Source organism: Alligator sinensis, unplaced genomic scaffold (assembly GCF_000455745.1).
Source record: "Alligator sinensis unplaced genomic scaffold, ASM45574v1 scaffold814_1, whole genome shotgun sequence".
Taxonomy (NCBI): domain Eukaryota; kingdom Metazoa; phylum Chordata; order Crocodylia; family Alligatoridae; genus Alligator; species Alligator sinensis.
In genome coordinates, this window is record NW_005842352.1 from 1113147 (window position 1) to 1131882 (window position 18736).

At 38.0% G+C, this 18736-nt stretch overlaps 1 protein-coding gene and 1 long non-coding RNA gene across 16 annotated transcripts in view; one reads left to right on the forward strand and one right to left on the reverse strand.

Annotated features, from left to right (window-relative positions):
• The window catches only part of LOC112551150, a 155192-nt gene extending 151730 nt beyond the window's left edge, over window positions 1–3462 (forward strand). For both annotated transcript variants that reach the window (XR_003095340.1, XR_003095339.1), the window contains one exon: window positions 2770–3462. This is a non-coding gene — a long non-coding RNA (uncharacterized LOC112551150). The remainder of the gene's footprint in view (window positions 1–2769) is intronic.
• Window positions 1–18736, reverse strand: part of SEMA6D (semaphorin 6D) — a 45516-nt gene that overhangs the window by 9422 nt on the left and 17358 nt on the right. For 2 of the 14 annotated variants that reach the window (XR_003095329.1, XR_003095328.1), the window contains 17 exons: window positions 18203–18263; window positions 18060–18122; window positions 17867–17968; window positions 17525–17615; window positions 17131–17250; window positions 16565–16653; window positions 15615–15832; window positions 15374–15505; window positions 15000–15155; window positions 14745–14918; window positions 13916–14056; window positions 13739–13816; window positions 12694–12785; window positions 12279–12335; window positions 10272–10439; window positions 4566–8396; window positions 1602–1637 (listed from right to left, as the gene is read on the reverse strand). Coding sequence is in view for 1 of the 14 variants with exons in the window: in XM_025210483.1 (XP_025066268.1) it covers window positions 7093–8396; window positions 10272–10439; window positions 12279–12335; window positions 12694–12785; window positions 13739–13816; window positions 13916–14056; window positions 14745–14918; window positions 15000–15155; window positions 15374–15505; window positions 15615–15832; window positions 16565–16653; window positions 17131–17250; window positions 17525–17615; window positions 17867–17968; window positions 18060–18122; window positions 18203–18263 (3046 nt within the window). In the remaining 13 variants the exon portion in view is untranslated. Of the gene's footprint in view, window positions 1–1597; window positions 1638–4323; window positions 8397–10271; window positions 10440–12278; window positions 12336–12693; window positions 12786–13738; window positions 13817–13915; window positions 14057–14744; window positions 14919–14999; window positions 15156–15373; window positions 15506–15614; window positions 15833–16564; window positions 16654–17130; window positions 17251–17524; window positions 17616–17866; window positions 17969–18059; window positions 18123–18202; window positions 18264–18736 lie in introns of those variants that run through there. The other 12 variants (XR_003095326.1, XR_003095338.1, XR_003095327.1 and 9 more) reach the window with 11 other exon arrangements.

Sequence of the window (18736 nt, forward strand, 5' to 3'; positions counted from 1 at the left end):
ACTCTTTCCTGCCTATGCAGGGGGTCGGACTCGATGATCTATTGAGGTCCCTTCCGACCCTAACATCTATGAATCTATGAGTATTTGATGATAAATGCAAATGCTTGCCTGTTAATGTTCATTCCCTTTTGCTTTGGGTTTGCTTACACTCCTTTGGTGTTTCCTTTTCCTGGACATTTGAGCAATTGGATATGAAATCCTGCCCCGGTAGAAATCAATGAGATTTTTGCCACTAACTGATAGAATCAGGATTTCAGCCCAAGTGGCACAAATATTGGCAGAAACTGGAAGGCAGAGCTGCGTGTGTGAGATTCCACGAGGCCAGCTCTCATAATCAGACACTGATGTTGGAAGTGCTTTCCATTCACCCAGTAATGGAACAGAAATTGGGACATGAGACTAATGTTACTGTTCATTATTATGCAACACAGCTTGAGTATAAAGAAATACATTTAGGTAACCCAGAACAAAAAATGGGACAATGTTAACTGAACAGATTTGATCATCAAGCATTTCTTGGGAGCGTGCAGGCCATCTCATGGATATTCCATGTGCAGGAAAGGAAGTTGCTTTCATCTAATGCATTTGTTGTGATTCATACACTCAGCTCTATACTCAATTGCTTTTTCATGTGTGACCAGTAATGTGAGTTAGAGCTGGGGAATAAGTGTGTTTCAAGTGACATAATTTAAAAACCAAATCTATCCCTGCTTGTCCTACTAGGCAGCTGCTCCATTTCTGTCAGAGGTCTTGCATGCTTTTAGGAGCTGACATACAGGTACGGATACCGGAACAAATGACATCTACACGGACGGCTAGTTGCATGAGCCATCTCTGACAGTGGTTAAGGTCAGATACTGAAAATGATTTTAAACCCTATATTGCAGAGCTGGCCAACCAGCAGCACAAGTGCCACAAACAGCACAGGCAGCCTGTGTGTGGCATGCGGCAGACCAGGGAGTGGACAGAAAGCATAGGAGCAGGGAGCAGAAAGCAGCGATGAAGGTGCATGTGGCAGGAAACAGAAAGCAGAACAAATCAGGCAGAGGAAAGGGATCAGAGTGGCATTTGGGGAGTGGGGCTAATTTGTGGAATACCTGCCCCCCCCAAGAATGTATCCAGGCCTGACTCTGTGAAGAGATATGTATTAGTGTAAACCTCCTGCCTGGTCCTGTTGACGTCATCAGGCGAAGCACTCACTCTCATAAAAGTCTCACAGTTAAGGTTACAGAATGGGTGCCTTATTATGCAGAATTTTATTGCTTAATTCCCCCCCCACCCCCCTTGCCTCCAAAGTAAATCTCTCTTTGCTGAAAGATGGGGCCATTCCTGACAGCAGTCAGGCTGGTCTGGCTGTGTGGTAACATTTTCTCCCACTTCCCCACCTTTGAAGTATTACACAGCTAAAGGAACAATATATGTACAGCTCTCCTTGGCTGGAATAAAGCACTGACATGCCAATCTGTCAAGGCAGAATTCAGTACTATCCTAGGAACCCAGGGGATTCTCCAACTATGCCTACAGGGCATCATGCAAGAGCATATGCATATTGTTGAGCTATGTTAACTGCTTAGCAAAATGATGTGGCTTCACTTACCATTTTGAGGAAAAAAGTTCACAAAAGATGATGGTGGTGACTGTAGGAAAAAGCAAGCGATCAGACCATAAATCAGGGCATTGCATGAATTCAGAAAGTACTAATAAAATCAGAGCTTCCAATAAATTTAATTTCAGGCAGAGCAGAAACATTCCATCAGTCTGTGGTTCAGGACAGATTATAATTTCAGATGTGCTGAAGCCCAATGCAGTATGGCTCAACAACCTTACAAAGCTATATGCATGCAGGCAGCATTGTATGGGAACAGACGCTATTCTTGCCAAATGGGTACCTGTTTACTACTCCTGAGGCTAAATGTACAAGAAACTATAACCCATCTGGTAAGGGCTAACTAATAGAAAGCAGGTAAAGAGTTTTTTAAAATATATTTTGTGCTCTTGCTCTTTATTAATTTTAATACAATGACATTTTAAGGCAGATCTTGTCATACGCCTTACACTTACAGCTCACTCACCCTTCCTGGAGACCAGCTGCTGTGTTTATGAGTTTATTTCATCATGATTAATTTAAAAAATACTTTGAATCCCATGAAATTTTCATGCACCTGGGAAAATGCCATATGACTCTTCCTCATCTCTGCCTGCCCTGGAACTTTCCAGGGATGCATTATTAGGTTGGAAGCTCTTTTCTCTTCTATTTATTTGCAAGCAACACACTCTAGAGTTCAGGATCAGTGGTGGCAAAAATAAAAAACAAAGAACAGGAAAACTTTACAACCATGGGGACTAGATGTGTGCCACATAATAATACTTTTACCTGCTGGTCTTAAAGCACCATATATAAACATTACACCACCTTATAACCTCATGAGACTTGCCCAAGGTTACAGAGAGTTGGTTGCAAAACTGGTGCAAGGTGAGAGTTGACCTGACTCCCATCACCTAAATCTGACTTTAGACAACTTTTGAATAGGCCACAGATTTATGACAGAGAATTTTCCTATAGGTGATTCTTCAACCATCCCATTGCCACACAAACAAAGCCTCATTCTTCTTCAGTTTGTGTTTTTGTTTTTTTTGTTAAACTTTATGTATTTTTCAAGAAGCTGCAGCCTAGATTCTTTGGTGATAAATGCAAATACTGTTTTGTTAATGTTGATTCCCTTTTGCTTTGGCTTTGCTCACCCTCCTTTGCTGTTTCCTTTTCAATAGTTCCCATGAGGAAAGATGAACACGCTTGCTGTGCCTCTCCCCTGTACTGAACCCTCAGATGAGACTTTTAACACAGACACGCTTTTCCCATAGTTAATAGCAAATCCCCTCAGTGAACTCTCTGAGCAAATCATGTTTCTGCCCTTCAGTTTCTTCAGCCATCACTATATCTCTGAACTTTTCTTCCAGTGAGATTGTACTTTGGACACTTAAAAAACAAACAAAAAGGCCAGAGAGGATTTGAGGTCAGGACGCACTGACATCACTTTCACTTCTCTTCTTGTTTAACCTCTCTGGTTATCCTTTTGCAACAGAGAGGCCATCTGTTACTGCTTTGTCTTTGTTGTTAAGCACAAAGTAGCTCAGAAACTCAATTGCAATTAACTTGTTCCTTGAATTTGCGCTTCACTAGCTTTTTAGGAATGAAACTTTTTCCTTTAATGTTAAAATGTTAGCAGTATCTTGCTCTTGTACCCCCTGGTCCTCTTCCATTAACGATGAATAAACAATGTTTTTAAATGAGCTGGTATGGTATGTTGTATGAGTAATGTACCCTAATGAAGAACACTGGGACAGATGAAATGCAAAATAATGTGCCACCAAAAACATATTACTCTGAAAAATATAGAAAGCATCAATATAAAAACAACTCGGTTTGGAATGTGGTGGCTGCATTTCTGCAGGCAGAAGAAATAAAACTAACTTGTGGACAAAACTGCCCCAGCGTGTGTCTAGATGTTGTTTATGTCAATTAAAAATGATTTATATTTACAGATTGCTAAAGATCAACTGAAAAATAATTCAGCCAATTATAACTTGAAAATGTGTTGTACTTATGAGTGGGGAGCAAGTTTGGCTACATTGACTGTCATGTTCATATGTTGGCTAGAGTTAATTTTGCAATGGAAATTAAATGTGCTTTGAGCAAATGAAGGAAATACATCAGCTGGAAACTCTCCACATATAAATCTAAATTTGACTTTGGTCTAAGAAAACACGCAGAGTTATGATAGTTTTTTACACTGTGTTTGTCTCAGATGATTACCTTTTATAAAATGCTTTCAGTAGAATACTTCTAGGTGCCATTGCACTGTTGTAATGTTTAGTAATTTATACTATTAATGGCCTGAAAACAAAAATGTAGAAAACTTCTCCATTAACTAAAATCAAATTTTATTAAAAAGGATGCTGTGATGTGAAATTACTGTGTTTATTTTTAAATTAAGCATTATGCTGGCACATATTAAATGTGCAATTGAATGGTACATGTATTATGCATATACTGTACACTACTTCTGCTACATTTATTATTAGTTACAAACACAAACTATCTTAAAAAAACTGTGGCTTTTTGTTAGTCATAGTTACTTAGGAAAGTGCTGATGACATTAATTGTAATTTTACAGTTAGGTGGTAATTGTGATCAGTTATTGTTACCTACATGATGGAGAAAAAATGTATCCTTACTATTGGTCTGTATTTTCATGGGAGATCAAACAAATGAGGTTTACTACTAGACACTAAAGTGATATTTACAGGACTCGATGCTGCCAGCTGTAAGTCTGGAATCAAGTTACAGTTCAGAGTTATTATGGGAGTGTGTTGCATATTTCTCAAATTAAATGCATCTCTGTAATGAATCGTGTGGACTAATCTGACCCAGTATTACGTTTTTCTCAATGCATGTTGGTTGCTTCACTGTTCTATATTTAACTCGGAAATCTGACAGTTGTCTGCACGCACTGTCTCATGAGCCTGCATGTCAACATTAGACTGCAATGAAAATGGAAGTATACCTGTATGCCATGCTATCAGCCATTTGCAAGCTGCATGATACCCAGTAATGCTGATCAGGGGATGTCTCTGTGGTTTCTTAATGGAGCTGTTAAAAGCAAGCAGAATGCTTCCTTCACTGTAATCAGACAAACAATACATTATATAAATATGTTCAATAACAATAAAGTTAGACATCTGGTACACTGAATATTTTATTTCGACTTTACATGCGGTGTTAAAAACCCAAAGAACGTATTATTTACACATCCACAATACAAGTTTACAAGATATCTATACATGTTAAAGTACTCTATAGTATAGAGCAGCTTTGTTTAAGGGTTACTTTTTATGCCGTACCATTAAAAAAGATACAATCTGTGTTTACCTTTGCACAAATGGATAAAGCATCTGTATTATTAAATTAACAGAATAAAGACTAGGTTGAATGTTAGAAATTTCAACATAAATACTGATAGAACTCACATTACCATCTACAAGGCAGCACAATGTTACAGAAAGTTATCAGGGTTCACATACATTTATGGTTCGGTTTCACACAAGTCTGTATTAATATTTGTAAAATGAATTTAAATCGGTTTCTTGTCACTTGACAAATGAGTATTTTTAATAGTTATTAATCTGTAGTGTTTTAGTTTCAAGACTGAAGCATTTAAGAAGAGATGAGGGGGGTTTTTTTTTGGATTCAGAGGTCTCAAAATTCCTTACCAAGAACAGCCTTAAAGTGGGGTGAGGGGGGAGAATAAGTCTATCCTTTATTATTTGTTCAGTAATAGCAATCCAGTTTTCAGAGACTAACTCTCTCTCCCCTCTAACATGTAATATAAATCGCCATTGTCTCAGAAACCAGTTGAAGTTATTTGTCCCCTAATTCATGAATATTCCTTTGCTGTGGTTATTTCTACAGTTATGTTCAGTAAACAATGTGGTAGTGTGTAGTTTGCAAGCTAAAATAGCCATCTGTGGTGAACATCAGCTGCAAGTAGATACTGTAAAACCTACTAAATGGCTTACACAACTTCAGCAGGTGTTCCATTACCCTAGAAACCTCATTTGATTTCACATTATAACTGTTTGATCCTTAGGAGAACTGGAGTGGAATGTTTATCATGGGAAGGTGATTTAATGCTGCTGTCTTTTTGGATTGTAGGCTGCCTTTATTTACCATTAATTATTCCTGCTTTATCTTTTTTTTTGGGTGCTTGTTGAGAGAATTTACAACTGGCACTCAGGAAATATGATGTGCACTTGACAGAATTTTAGTACTTTTATCATTTGCATGAATAAGGCACAAAATGCACAGATTCAGGTAAACTCACACATAATATTTACAGAATATTGTCATTACCTGCATGACTTTGGAGAAAATCCATACATTACACAACATAAACATATTGATTGCACTACTGTTGAGTTTTCACAGACTGCTTCTCCCAGGCCAATTAATGTTTCTTCCTCTCTACAGACAAAAGCCTATCAGAGTGTAGGACGTTATTAAATGCAACAAAAAAAGTATAACGGTTTATCATTAGATAGGCTTTGCCTAGTGTGTTCTTGATTACTAGCTGCCCACAATGAGAACGACAGGGGCTCAAATTCACAGTGGCCAGATACTGGATGGGGGAACTGTAGAAATACAGTCAGAGTCCCCCATTCCACCCCAAAACACTAGATTTGAAATGTACAGATCTGAATCAATAGCAGCATAATACAGTTATTTAGAATTAACAGATTTGCACCCTTTCACTGTGTTACTAATTCAACAATGTATATATCCTTTGGAAGGTGGCTGAGATGCACAGTTCCTTCCTAGCTGTCTCCAAACTGAACCCAATGGACTGCAGAAGGAAGAGTCGTTGGTTGTTCAGTCATGCTCAGTGTAAACAATTCCATAGCATAAAAGATGCAGTGGGAATCTAAATACATCCTAGTGTGTACGGTACACACTCACATACACGTGCACGCACAGCTTTATCTGTGGCATAAACCAAGTGCCACGCATGGGGGGAAAATAGAATGCTACAGTTGGGCCAGAGACTGAATTCCAGCAAATCACTTATTTACCCAGATATCCATTGAGACATTACCATTTTCTGACATTTGTGCAAGAGGCAAGGTGAATGCATACATATCAAAATGTTCACATTTAATGGGAAGACCACACAATGGCAGTCTAAAATGGAACCCATTTTTCAAGTATTTGCTTACAGATTTCTCCAAGTACATTATCACTATTTAGAACGGTAAAGTAGCCCCCACCCCCGTTGTGCTACATGTCTCCTTAGCTCCAAACAAAAGAAATGTAATGACCAGCACTTTCTTTTGTTTTTCTGTTTGTTTTTTTAGCAAGTACGTTATGTCTTGCAGTAGCTACGTGTGGCAAGACACAGATGTTGCTGAAGTGAAGACAGTTTCTTTGGCCACTTTGTTCTCTTTAATTACAAGCAAGTCTCTGTCTTATAAGTCTCCCACAACATCGTCTCACAGCCAGGGTAGGCTGATACCACACTCTAACAGAATACACAAGCCCTAGTAGCTGTATTTGTTCAGTGGTCTGACTGAAGTCGTTTGAGGAACAAATGAAGGTTTTGGTGGTACGTCGGGTTTTATGGATGGTGTCCTCTTTATCCCTGTACGAGGAAGGGTTCCGTTGCTTGTATAACTGCTCTGCCTCGATAAAGAAGGTTGTAAATGAACGCTGACTGGCGTCCCTTGAATGTAGTCCATCTTTGTGCCAGTGGCAGATGGCATATACCCCCCACGATTAATACTAGGCTGTCTGGATAACAAAACACCGTTTGGTGAGTTTAAGTTTTTAGGGAGTGCAGATATTGAATGTCTTTGTGAAGAATTTTTGTGATAGCCCCTCTGTCTTTCTAAAGAGGTCATTGGTACTCCTGGGGTGGTTGGGACATCCACCCGTTTCGTTGGACTATTTCTGGGAAGAGTAGATGGAGGAGAGTATAAAGATGCCTCCCTGTTAGGAACTTTAGGGGGAATTTCAGACATATTTCCCATTGAATCCAGCATTAAAGTCTGGTGAGCCACTTGAATGTCTCCCATAATTGCTTTGGGATTACTAGTAGTTTCATTTAAATGTTTAAGAAAATCATTCAGGGTGTTTCTGGAATCAACAGATCGCCTGTGGTCTCTTTTGCTTGATGGTTTAGTGAGAGGGTGATCAATGTTTTGCATCTTTTTGTCTGCTTTATGTGCATTGGAATTTGAGAAAGAGGTGTTGTAGTCATGGGTAGCATTGGGAAGAACAATAGCACTAGGAATATGCCCATGACTTAAAGGAGAATGAGGTGGGGGACTGGAAGGGAAAAACTGAGGGCTTTTTAGAGGGGTTTCTTTTCTTGAAGCATTCAGATTGTTATGTGTCTTCTCTGACTGACTTTTCATAGCTTGCAGTGTCTTTTGTTGAAGTACTGGTGTGGATTCAGGAGTCGGAAGTGCAGCTAATTCTGGAGGCTGTCCTCTGTGGTCCATTATCATGGACTTTGTATCACCGTTTGGTGGCAATTCTTTTCTGCTAGTCAACAGATTTGTATACAGTTTGGGCGAATCAATATTTTGCTGATATTCCTTGACAGGACTGTCAAACAACCCATTCAGCTTAGCGAAACTGCCACTGGAGTCTGTACAGGACTGAGCCGATTCAGCATCCTTGTGTATTTTTCTGGATTTCCGTACAAATATATCTCGGTAACAGTAAACAGCCACTCCTGCAATAAAGGCTCCCAGGACAAAAGCAGCAAAGACGCAAGTGATCAGAACATTCATGTGTACCATTTGGTTGGACTCTCCTGACTGCACTTCCCACCTTACACCTGTAACAAACATAGAGGATGATAAATTAGCATGTATTTGACTTTCATGTTATCCAAAACAAAAGCAGCCTCTCTAGATGAAGGACAGCACTATCTATTTAGATGAGTGTTGTTTAAGATAGATTAATATTAATGTAATCATCTACACACTAGAGACTGTAAATACTTTTATAGAATTCAACTTACAGGTTTAGCACTGATCAGCCAAAATGGAGACTCTCCACTTTATCTGACAAGAAAAAGGGCTTGGCAGTGCTTTGGTTCTGAAAGTACATCTAGTTATATACTGTACTCTCTTTGTCAAGTTCCTATCTTTGTCCCCAAATATCCTCTAAGGCTCATAAATAGTGGCTTGTATGTTATTAACATTAACGATTTCTGCTGGAAAATTGGGGTTAGAAGGTGTTACTCTGCCAGACTTCAATTAATAACTCGTGGAGGGATTTCTCTCTCAATTTCCTGTCCAACTCATAAATCAGTATCAAAAGAGAGACAGGATTATGCAAATGTTGTGTATATACTGGGTTTTTATAGCCATGTTAATACCGTGCAAAACATATAAACTAATGCATTCCTACACTGCATAGTTATCTAGTTATACATTTATACAATTCAAAATAATATTATTTTATTAATGCAGTTTACTGTTTTTCTTTTTTGTTACTTAGTAATGAGCATTCAGTATTGCATATCATTTAAAAACATATGGTTAATGAAAGGTTGTAGGAGTTTGCTAAAATCTAAAAAAACATTTAGCTTAGACCTAGAAGAAGAATAAATGTTGCATTAGTTTGTAAACCAAATATTAACACAAAATCTCTCAGATTTCTGAGCTTGTATTTTAAAAGCAACCACAGACATCTTGTAGTTAGACAATGTTAGTTTTTAAAGGTAAATCTGTTAAGTATCCCAGGAGATAGTAAAACAATCAGGAGTGAAGAAATAGTTTCTTTTGTTAGAGGGAAGGGCCTTTGAACATTGTTAATGTTCTGCATAATAGGGTTTAATGATTTTATATAGGAGAGGAAAGGAAACAGGAGTAAAGGTTCACTAACAGAAATGACACAGAATGTGAATGAGAACATGTGGAAATTATGACAAAAATATTGATTAAAAGCAAAACTCAAAATAACCAAAACAAAAATCACAAATGTACTGTCATATAATGGCTGAGAAGAAACCTGATATTTTTTTTAGAATAATAAAATCAAGGGTTTTTTTGTTGTTGTTGTCTGTTGTGAACTTTTCAATAACGACAGGATTGTGCAAACATTATTGGTGCCTCCGATGCTCTGATAATAGTAAAGTCTCATTTGGAGTTGTGCCTCTTTTTTGTTCTTGTTAATCACCCTGTCTTGCTGAACCAAAATCTGTTTCTGTAACAGCCTATGCAATGTTTCACTTAAAAGAAAAAGGAAGGAAGATGATCTGTTTGTAATATATAAAATTGTATTGAGCTGCATACGTATGCAAGCATAGTGGGAGGGTCTATATAGCTGGATTAGTGAAAGCTCTAGCTCATTTTTAGAGCAAAAATTCTGCATATTTGATCTCACACAAATACATTTGTTGTGCAGTCTTGAACCCCATGCTGATTTCAGTGCCAGTTTTGGAGTGTGCAAAGAATAAAGACATGGATTCAACATCTGCATTCAATATAGCCTATTGCCAGCCATAAACAGTGTGAACACCACTGTGTTATACTTGGCCTTTGTTGGCTAAACGGGCACAAGGATCATGTTTGCACATTCTGTATAGTAATGGGAAAATGGTATGGAATATCTTGTAATGATGATTGTTACAGTTAGATCTTTGAAAATGCTGAGACTATCAGGTTTCCATTCAGCTGCAATGTATTCCCTGGTAAGGCCTTACCCTTTGGGACACCTGATAATGGATCAGAATAATCAGAAGTGTTTGGGTCATCTTGAACTACAAATTTCCGAGAGCCAGTCACTTTAGGTTTCCAGGAACCAATCACTTTAGGTGATATAACTGGGATACTTGCCATTGTAGTAATGGAAGCTGAAGAGAACTCCATGTCTGTGGTGGCAAACAGATTTTTATTAATGTGTATTATGGTCAGGCTTTCCTTACTGTTTCATGGCATTCCTAAGTTATGCCTGGAGAAGGTATTTAATGGAAATTACATGTCGGGGCAGAATGTGACCCTTACACTTTACAGAAGTATACAGGGCTGATTAAAATCAATCATATTAAAAGGCTACATTAAGTAACATTAGAGCTGCTATTCAAAAGCCAGGGAAGTTGTATGTAATGCAGAACAAAAGTTACTGTAAGCAACTGAAGAAAGGGGGACCTTATTCTGCTTAGCTGCTATACTGTTTGCTTGAGGTAAGCTACTTCATTTTATTTCATAGTCTTAACAATCTTTAAAAATCGGTTATAAGATGTATACTAGTGACCTTATCAGAGGCTTTTAAGTACAGGTATTCCTTAGATGCCAGATCAGCTCCATCAGAGGAAATAGATTTTTTTTTTAGCTCTGATATTGTAATGGCTCCTACAGACCTCTGTTGTACGGATCCTTCTTCATTTGTAATGGATTTGTTGGATTGCGTCATGGCCTACATGGTAATGCACACGAGCTGCAGACATAGTAAGCCTGATATTCTACAGTGAGCCTGCTTGCCAAATGTAAATCCCTGATTCATGTGAATGTGGCTGAGCAGTTTTAACTCTGTGTGCCTGAAAGGCGGATTGGCAGGGGGAAAGTATATATGTGATGTATGGTAATTCAGGGCTTGAAAATCAGGTTTATGATGTCGCTGTCCTAAAATATCACACTGAAAGTTTAATTGATGAAGTAAACATGCAAGTAAGTAGTACTGAAGGAAGACCGTTGCCTTTTTTCCCTCTAAATTACACACACATTTACATGATGGGTAAATAAATCTGCAGAATATTTGTTTATCAAGCAGGAGTCCTTGTTGAGTTACAGAAGTGCAAATACCATTAGAAACAAAGCACAAAATGTTGTGTGTTGTGCTCTCACAACTTAAACAGAGAGACAGATTTTTTTTTCGGATTTGACAAACAGAAAAGTGCCCTTGGGCTGAAACCACAGAGAGCAAGTTTTAGTCTGGAGCACACTTCGGAGAATATGGGCCCAATCATGCACCTGTTGAAGTCAATAACAGTTTTGCTACTGAGTTCAACAGACTAGCACCAGGCCCTATCTCCCTGGAAAACAGGAGTTCACAGTGAAAATGCCATCAAAACAAAACAAAATAAAACAAAACAAAACATTTGAAGGACAAAAGGGAGGAAAGGTCCCTATGACAACAACGTATCAAGGTCTCCATTACAGCAGCAGTCTGCTACAGTCCTTTTCTGCTACACAGTTTTGGATGTTAAATGATTTCCAATAGCACAAACTATTTAGACATTTAAAAAATGTAAAAATACACATTTTAAAAAATGTGCATTTGCTTGATAAGACTTGGGGGTGGCGGGGAGGGAAACAGGGAGCAAGAGAAGGGGAGGAGAGGAAAAAAGGAGGAAAATGATGAAATTCTGCCATCCATTTACTACAGATGACCAAGAAGGGCATTCACAAATGCATGGTTGGGGAACAGAGTAAAGCTTAGTGGACTTTCGTGCAGTGAAGATGTCATCTATGTTAATCAGGCTCTTTAATAAAAGATGTTTTTCAATAAATAATGAGCTGTTAACATGCGGCTACAAAGGGTGAAGTGCTGAGTGAGAAGAGTCTGGCTATCTTTACCATCAGTGGGAACATGAGTTTAAGCACAAAAATGAAGGATTGCCAACTGTGCAAAAGGAAGGAAAAAAGGGCTGAAAATGCTGAACTGAAGGAAAGAAAAGGTCATTAATTCAAAAAAATTAAAAAAAACTAACCAGATGTTGGGTCGCCAAATATTTTGTAATCTGGTGTAGTTGTAGTAGGCAAAATTTCTAAAAGAATTAAAGGAACAAGTAATCAGTGAAAAGTAACCAAAAGAAAGCAAAAGCTCTTAAAACCTGAGTAACTGAAAATCAAAAAGAAAATACTATTGGTTACGAAAAAGAAGTTGTTAAATACTTTGCTGTAGACCCCAGATAGTTGTAAACTGGTGAAAGGGCAAGAAAACAAGGTAAAACTTATCTGCCACCCAAGACCAAATAGCTCAGCTTTGTGGCTGTTCATGGTCACACTAGGTGATGTGTTCAGAGTGTTACTGAAAGGCTCATAAATTTAACATCCATAATGAAGCGTGGCCACAAACTACTGTTGACATGTTATAAATTAGCAGTAGTGACTACTATGCCTTACCATGGCAGTCCCCAAGCTGTCCTGTATTGCCAAATTCTACATCTTGCTCATATCCTCCAGTGCTGTGGTTGTATGAAACAAACAAAGAGAACCTGCAATTAACAGCATTAGTAGGGAAACAAATGATGATTTTCTGCTGAAAACAAAAACCGGAAACACATTTAGACATTCACAGTAAATGTACAGCTATGAGGACTTGTACAATATCTGATCTTAGGAAGACTATGTATTAAATACACACATTGTATTAAGGCTTTCAAATTACAAACACCTACACCAGACTATGCAAAAGCTTAAGTGGTCATGTTAATCTTATTTCACCTCCAAATGCTAAGGCCATGCTCGTTTTTAGGTACAATTGTACATCTCAACTTATGTCAACTGGAGTTTGTACATGTTGGTCTAAGATCAGTACTGGCCCCATTATATAGGTCATATTTATCAATATATTGGTCATGCAATGTGCTCCAGTGACCTGATTCTACATTATGCCCTTGGAAGGCATCAATATATATACATACAGCATATTCAGGAAAAGCTACAGAAATCTTACATTTTTTCTGCTCTTGTAAAAATGAAGAGAATTAATTTAAATAAAAAAGTTCAGATCTGACATAAAAGATTTCAGCTGTAAAGGAGATCCATTTCTGGGTAGTTAGGATTATTGGCAAAGGAGCACCCCAAGTCGAAATATTTCCTTGACTACTGTGTCCTTCTGGCAGTGACTGCTGCACTATGATACTCTCTTTACTAAGCTGATCGTGTTTATGCTCAGTAATTTGTCATCTCACCAAGCTGCTTTTCATTTGGATATTTATAAGTTGTTCTTAACTAAGTTAAATTCCCCCTGAAATTAAAGTTTTCTCCAAAGAAAAACTTTAGAATGGGATCACACTCTAGCATTCTGTAACACTTTTATAACACTAAAAAAAGATAAGTAGTGAATGAGAGCATGATCACGTATATCATAATAAATGTTTGTGTGGTATACAAACAGAGGCAGTAACTGTTGATATATTAGACTGATTTTTAAAATAACACTTACAACATGCCAGGTTTCACTCTTCCACATGTCCCATGGTCTAGCCAGCCACAGTATGGATCTCGGGAAGCAATACAAGACCTGTTCAAGATCAGACCAAAGAAAAATGCTTCTTTTATTGCTATCACCACAGATTTCTGTGCCTTTGCTTTAAGGGAGAGTTCAGGAACACAGGCTTACTTTTTACATGATCCATGACGCTCACAACGACTGAGGGGTATTCTGATAACGCAGCTAGAGAAGGCCACAAATACAGCATGGTGTTCTTTATCCAGCTGAAGGGAAATGACTTTTCTGTCCTCTTCACTCTCTGCATGACACCTGTTGGGTAACAGTCATTTAAAACTGTTATTTTAATAAACCTGTGCAAAGTTTACACTGGAAATAGTCAATTAAAGTTATTTGGGTTCTGAAAAATTGAAACTTCACAATTATTTTTGGAAAAAAGGTACCTAAGATACGATACTTTATTATTGCAGTGATAAGCACACTGTGATGTCCAGTTAATTTAATCTATTTTGTGGGGTGCTCTCCATACCATGTATCAAGGTTTTGGCTCTTAAATTAAGGGTGTTATGGTACAATCTTTGTATCACATAGAAAATATCTAAGCCCATTACCCTTGTGATTTCAACATGTTTAATACATTTATCGTAAACCAGACATGAAAACCTGTCCTGGGTGCAGAGTACTGCTATTCTATAGCCAGAAAGATATAGCTGCTTGTAGCATAACTAGGCTGCAGCAATGACTTAATGAGGGTGGAATTAGAAGGCTCTCACTACCCACACAGAAAGGCAAGTGCTAAAACATTTTCCAGTTATTCAGCAGCACATCTTTACCATAAAGGTTTGGGACTGACAAATAATGTGAGAAGCTTGGTGAGAATATATTTTTTTTAGGGAAAAGCAAAAGCCACCATTACCAATTAGGTCACAAAAGCCAACGACTAAATGAAATATACATGGGAAGTGCTCTGGAGGGCAGTTCTTGTAAAAATAATACCTACTTTGCATGATTGTAAGCTTCAATCTCTTCCAGTAATACGCTGTCATTCAAAGAAAAAGGCCTGGTCTTTGCCAAGATTTTAAGTACTACTCCAGCTTCAGAGCCAACAAAAAGGACTGTGTAATTCTGATAGGGTCCAGCAGAATGGTCTACTGCAATTGCTGTCAGCCTATACCTACCAAAACCAACAAAACACATTAATTTGATTGCAGTCTGTTGGTTTTTTTTATATAGGCAGATATATGTTACTTCCTACCTGACCCGGGTCTTTGTGAACCAGGGCTCTTCAATGATAGAGGGAATGGCAGAATCCATCAAAGGATGGGATTTGATGAAGGATAGGGTTTCGTCTGGGAAATCAATGGAGGTTTTGTAAGCTTCTGCTAGGCCATGTTTTGCACAGCAGCCAGGTCTGAAAGGAAAGCAACATTTTTTTGTCTCTTGATATTTTAGCTAATGAGAAAGGGCACACATTCTGAAAGAGCAGAGGAGGCTGCTCGTGAGAATACTTATAGTTCAAGTGAAAACCGCTGCTTCTTTTTTACCTGACAAGACTCTCAATATATCATTGATTTAAAGGTGGCTGTTTACAGGGACAATATTATCATGTCATAAGTAAGAATCTTTTACCTTGGCTTTGGTACTTTGTCTTCAGGTACAGCTGTCCAAACAGAGTCTGGAGTCTTTTGTTCTTTAAATCTCCCTTTGAAGACTTTCTCAATGTCATCCATGCTGAAAGCACATACCGCTGAACCGGGGATGCTGTAAAATAAGAAAAATCATTGCAAGAATTCAGACTACAATGGTTCCAATATTAGTTGCAACAGGGAACTGGAGAACTTCTTTTGATGTTAGCTTGCTCATCTCTCACCTGTTAAGCTGTGTGGTGAATACACCGACAACAGTAGGGACTCCATTGATTTCTATTATGTCTGTGATAGACTGCAGAACATCAAAGTAGAAAAAAGAATCCCCAGGAACAGAACAGTTGAGCCGAGCTTTTAGAAATGAAGTCCAGTGTTTCTCCAGGACTCGCTGGGAACCACCCATGTCATTTTTGCATATGCGTGCTACACGAGAATACACAGCCTGCATGGGGAACAAAAGGTAGAGAGGAGCAGGACTTGCGCGCTGCTAGGAAAACAATCCCATTTTCCAGACTGTTAATAAAACATCAAGGATAATTTTGTTAGCAGGAAAATTGCTGCCATATATCTGCTTTCAAAGCCGGTACAGAAAGGAAATCAAAGTTTAGCTGCAAGTGCATGGGCATTTTAAAGCATCAGTGAGCAAACACAGCACTCCCAGCCTTGCCTCCACCTTTTCTCAAAATCATATTGTTGGTGAGATTTAAAGACTTTAATTAACCATGTGTGAGGGGTTTAATAATTTACTAAAGAATATCCTTCCACGGTGAAGCAGAAGTATCATGTGCTACATTAGTATGGCTAAATTATTCATTATACAGAGAGATGAGGGAACCTCCTTTTGAAATCCCTTTTTTAAACATGTAGGCAACACCAGAAAAATCTGCTGTCTCTAGAGTCTGGAAATGGAAGCACTAAAGGATACCTGTGGAGAACTCTATGAACAAGACAGAAATACTAAAAGCCTAAGGCTGAAGTTGCCACATTACACATTGTTCTGTTTTTAGTGACAATTAGAAGGACTGAAACAACTGTATTGACTTTACACTAGGGCATACTGAGTGTTGCAAACTATGCTTGCTAGACAATATTTTCCATGACAAGCATATCTTGCTCTCCTTAAGATTTTTTATTCTTCATCACTTATGGTGACACAGAGCTGATTTTTACCTACCTTGCCTAAATTGTTATGCTCTACAGCAATTTCTCGAAAGAAGAAATAAACGTAGTTCCCATATTCTATGGCATGCAGGAAATGTGGCTCTGTAAGGCAGAGGGAAGAGAAACCTGGTTACTTGAACCATTTAATTAACAGAGGATACTAACTGCTCTGCTTTCCCTTAGTTACATGCGAAATAAAGTGAATGGCAATATTGAAGACACTTCAGGAAATCCAAATATGGGTGTATTCAAGCTTAAATGAACTTGTACTCTTTAATGTCAGCTAATGGACTGTAAAAGGGCCTCCAAGGAATTGTATTACAGCTAAGGCCTTTGTTACTACAGATTCATTCATTAATGTACTTAAATGGGGTGGGGAGACCCTTGCATTTTAAACAAAGATTTTGCTTTATCATCACAAAGTTGTATTTTATCTTTATGATCTTGCTATAGTAAAAGCTACATTTATATTAACCTGGTGCTTATATATAATCATGCTGGTAAAGATGTGCTTCATTTTCAGTGCCAATGAAATTACATTTGTCCTATACACTGGGAAATATTTTTTTCCAAAATTACCTTTTATCCACTTAGAGTCATATTTTATTGTTCTGAGGGCAGATCCATCTCCCATGCTGCGATAAATAACAGCATCACTTGCCAGAAAATCTGCTACTGTAGCTGAATACAATTTTCCATCTAAAATAAAAGTTAAAATGTGGCATTAGCAGACCATGAATAATATATACAATTCTGACTAGCCTGTATTCTTCTCATTTTTTACTGACCCTCTTTCCCCAAATTACTCTAACCTATGCTTTAACAGTTTAGCTTCTAATCCTTTGGAGGCCCTTTGAAAAATTTAAAACCAGAAGCACCTTGACACCTGCAGCTTTTCCGTGCCTTCTTGTAAAGCCCTCTGGCTCCTTCTGTGTTATTAATCATTTAGATTCATTACAGCAAAAGTTCTTACCAGCAAAGAGGGCAACGTTGGTTTGTCTGGCGTCGAATGGGCACCTTGCCAAACCGCTAATTTCCTCTCCGTCATACTCTAAGGTATTCAGCTAGAGAAGACAAATAAATCGTTCAGCATGTGATTGCCATTCTAGATATCAGTATTATGGGATACTACTACTACTTTGACATACACCTTGATTTTGCATGTTGCTTTTTTTTCATATTTATTCTCATTGTTCATACCTTTGAAAGAAAGAAGTACTTTGCAAAGGCACAGTGAAAACCTTAATCATCACTATAAAACTATTTTGCAAGCTAACAATAATACAAATCACGGTGTGTTATTTAATGAGCTTACCCGATAGTATCTGCACATAGGATTAAATGCATTTGTTCCACAGACAAACACCATCTCATCATTCCTGGGAACAAAGACTTTAATAAAGTTATGGCATTCATCCTGAAAAGAGAGAAAGTTATATTAACAACAGATTTCCCATGTGCAATTAATGTTGTTATTGTTTGTGCTAGTATGTATATGGTAAGCATACTTTGTGTTTGCCTTTCATGGCACAGTTCTCTCTGTCCTGCTGCCTGGATCTCCATGTCAATTTCTGTTTAAATAAAATAAAAATATAGTTCATTTTTTATATTGAAAACGCCTTTAAAAACATGTTTTTCTGCACTGGCTCACCTTGCTTGGAGTAACTTCTGCTTTTGGAACTTCATTTAAGTTTACAGTATAAACTTGATCTCTATTGGAAACAAGGGAATAAGACACATCAGATGCGTGCATAAATATGCTGGACTTTTGGGGGGTTTTTATCAGTATATTTTTAGGATATTTGCTACACAAAGTGCATGTATTGAAGCACTTATGGATTTTTCTGGGCTCAACAAAGCAGGGCTAACATGGAGTACTTTGGGGTTCTTTCCAAACGATGGGGTTTTTAGCTAGAATTTGCATTTTTCAGCTCCTGTACATTACAAAGCACAGCCTAGATTGCAAATATGCAAATGTTTTGAACTGTTTTCCTACAGCCCTGCTATGTCGTTCCAAGCTTTGAGATGATCAGAAGTTTTCATCATGACTGTAATGTATACGGTGGAAAACAGAATTAGAGCACTGGGCTTACTATATGTGCAGTAACCACAGCCCTCTCTCCTATCTGGACATTCACTGGACACACATATTGTATATTTCTCTAGGAGGCTTTCCCCAACTTAA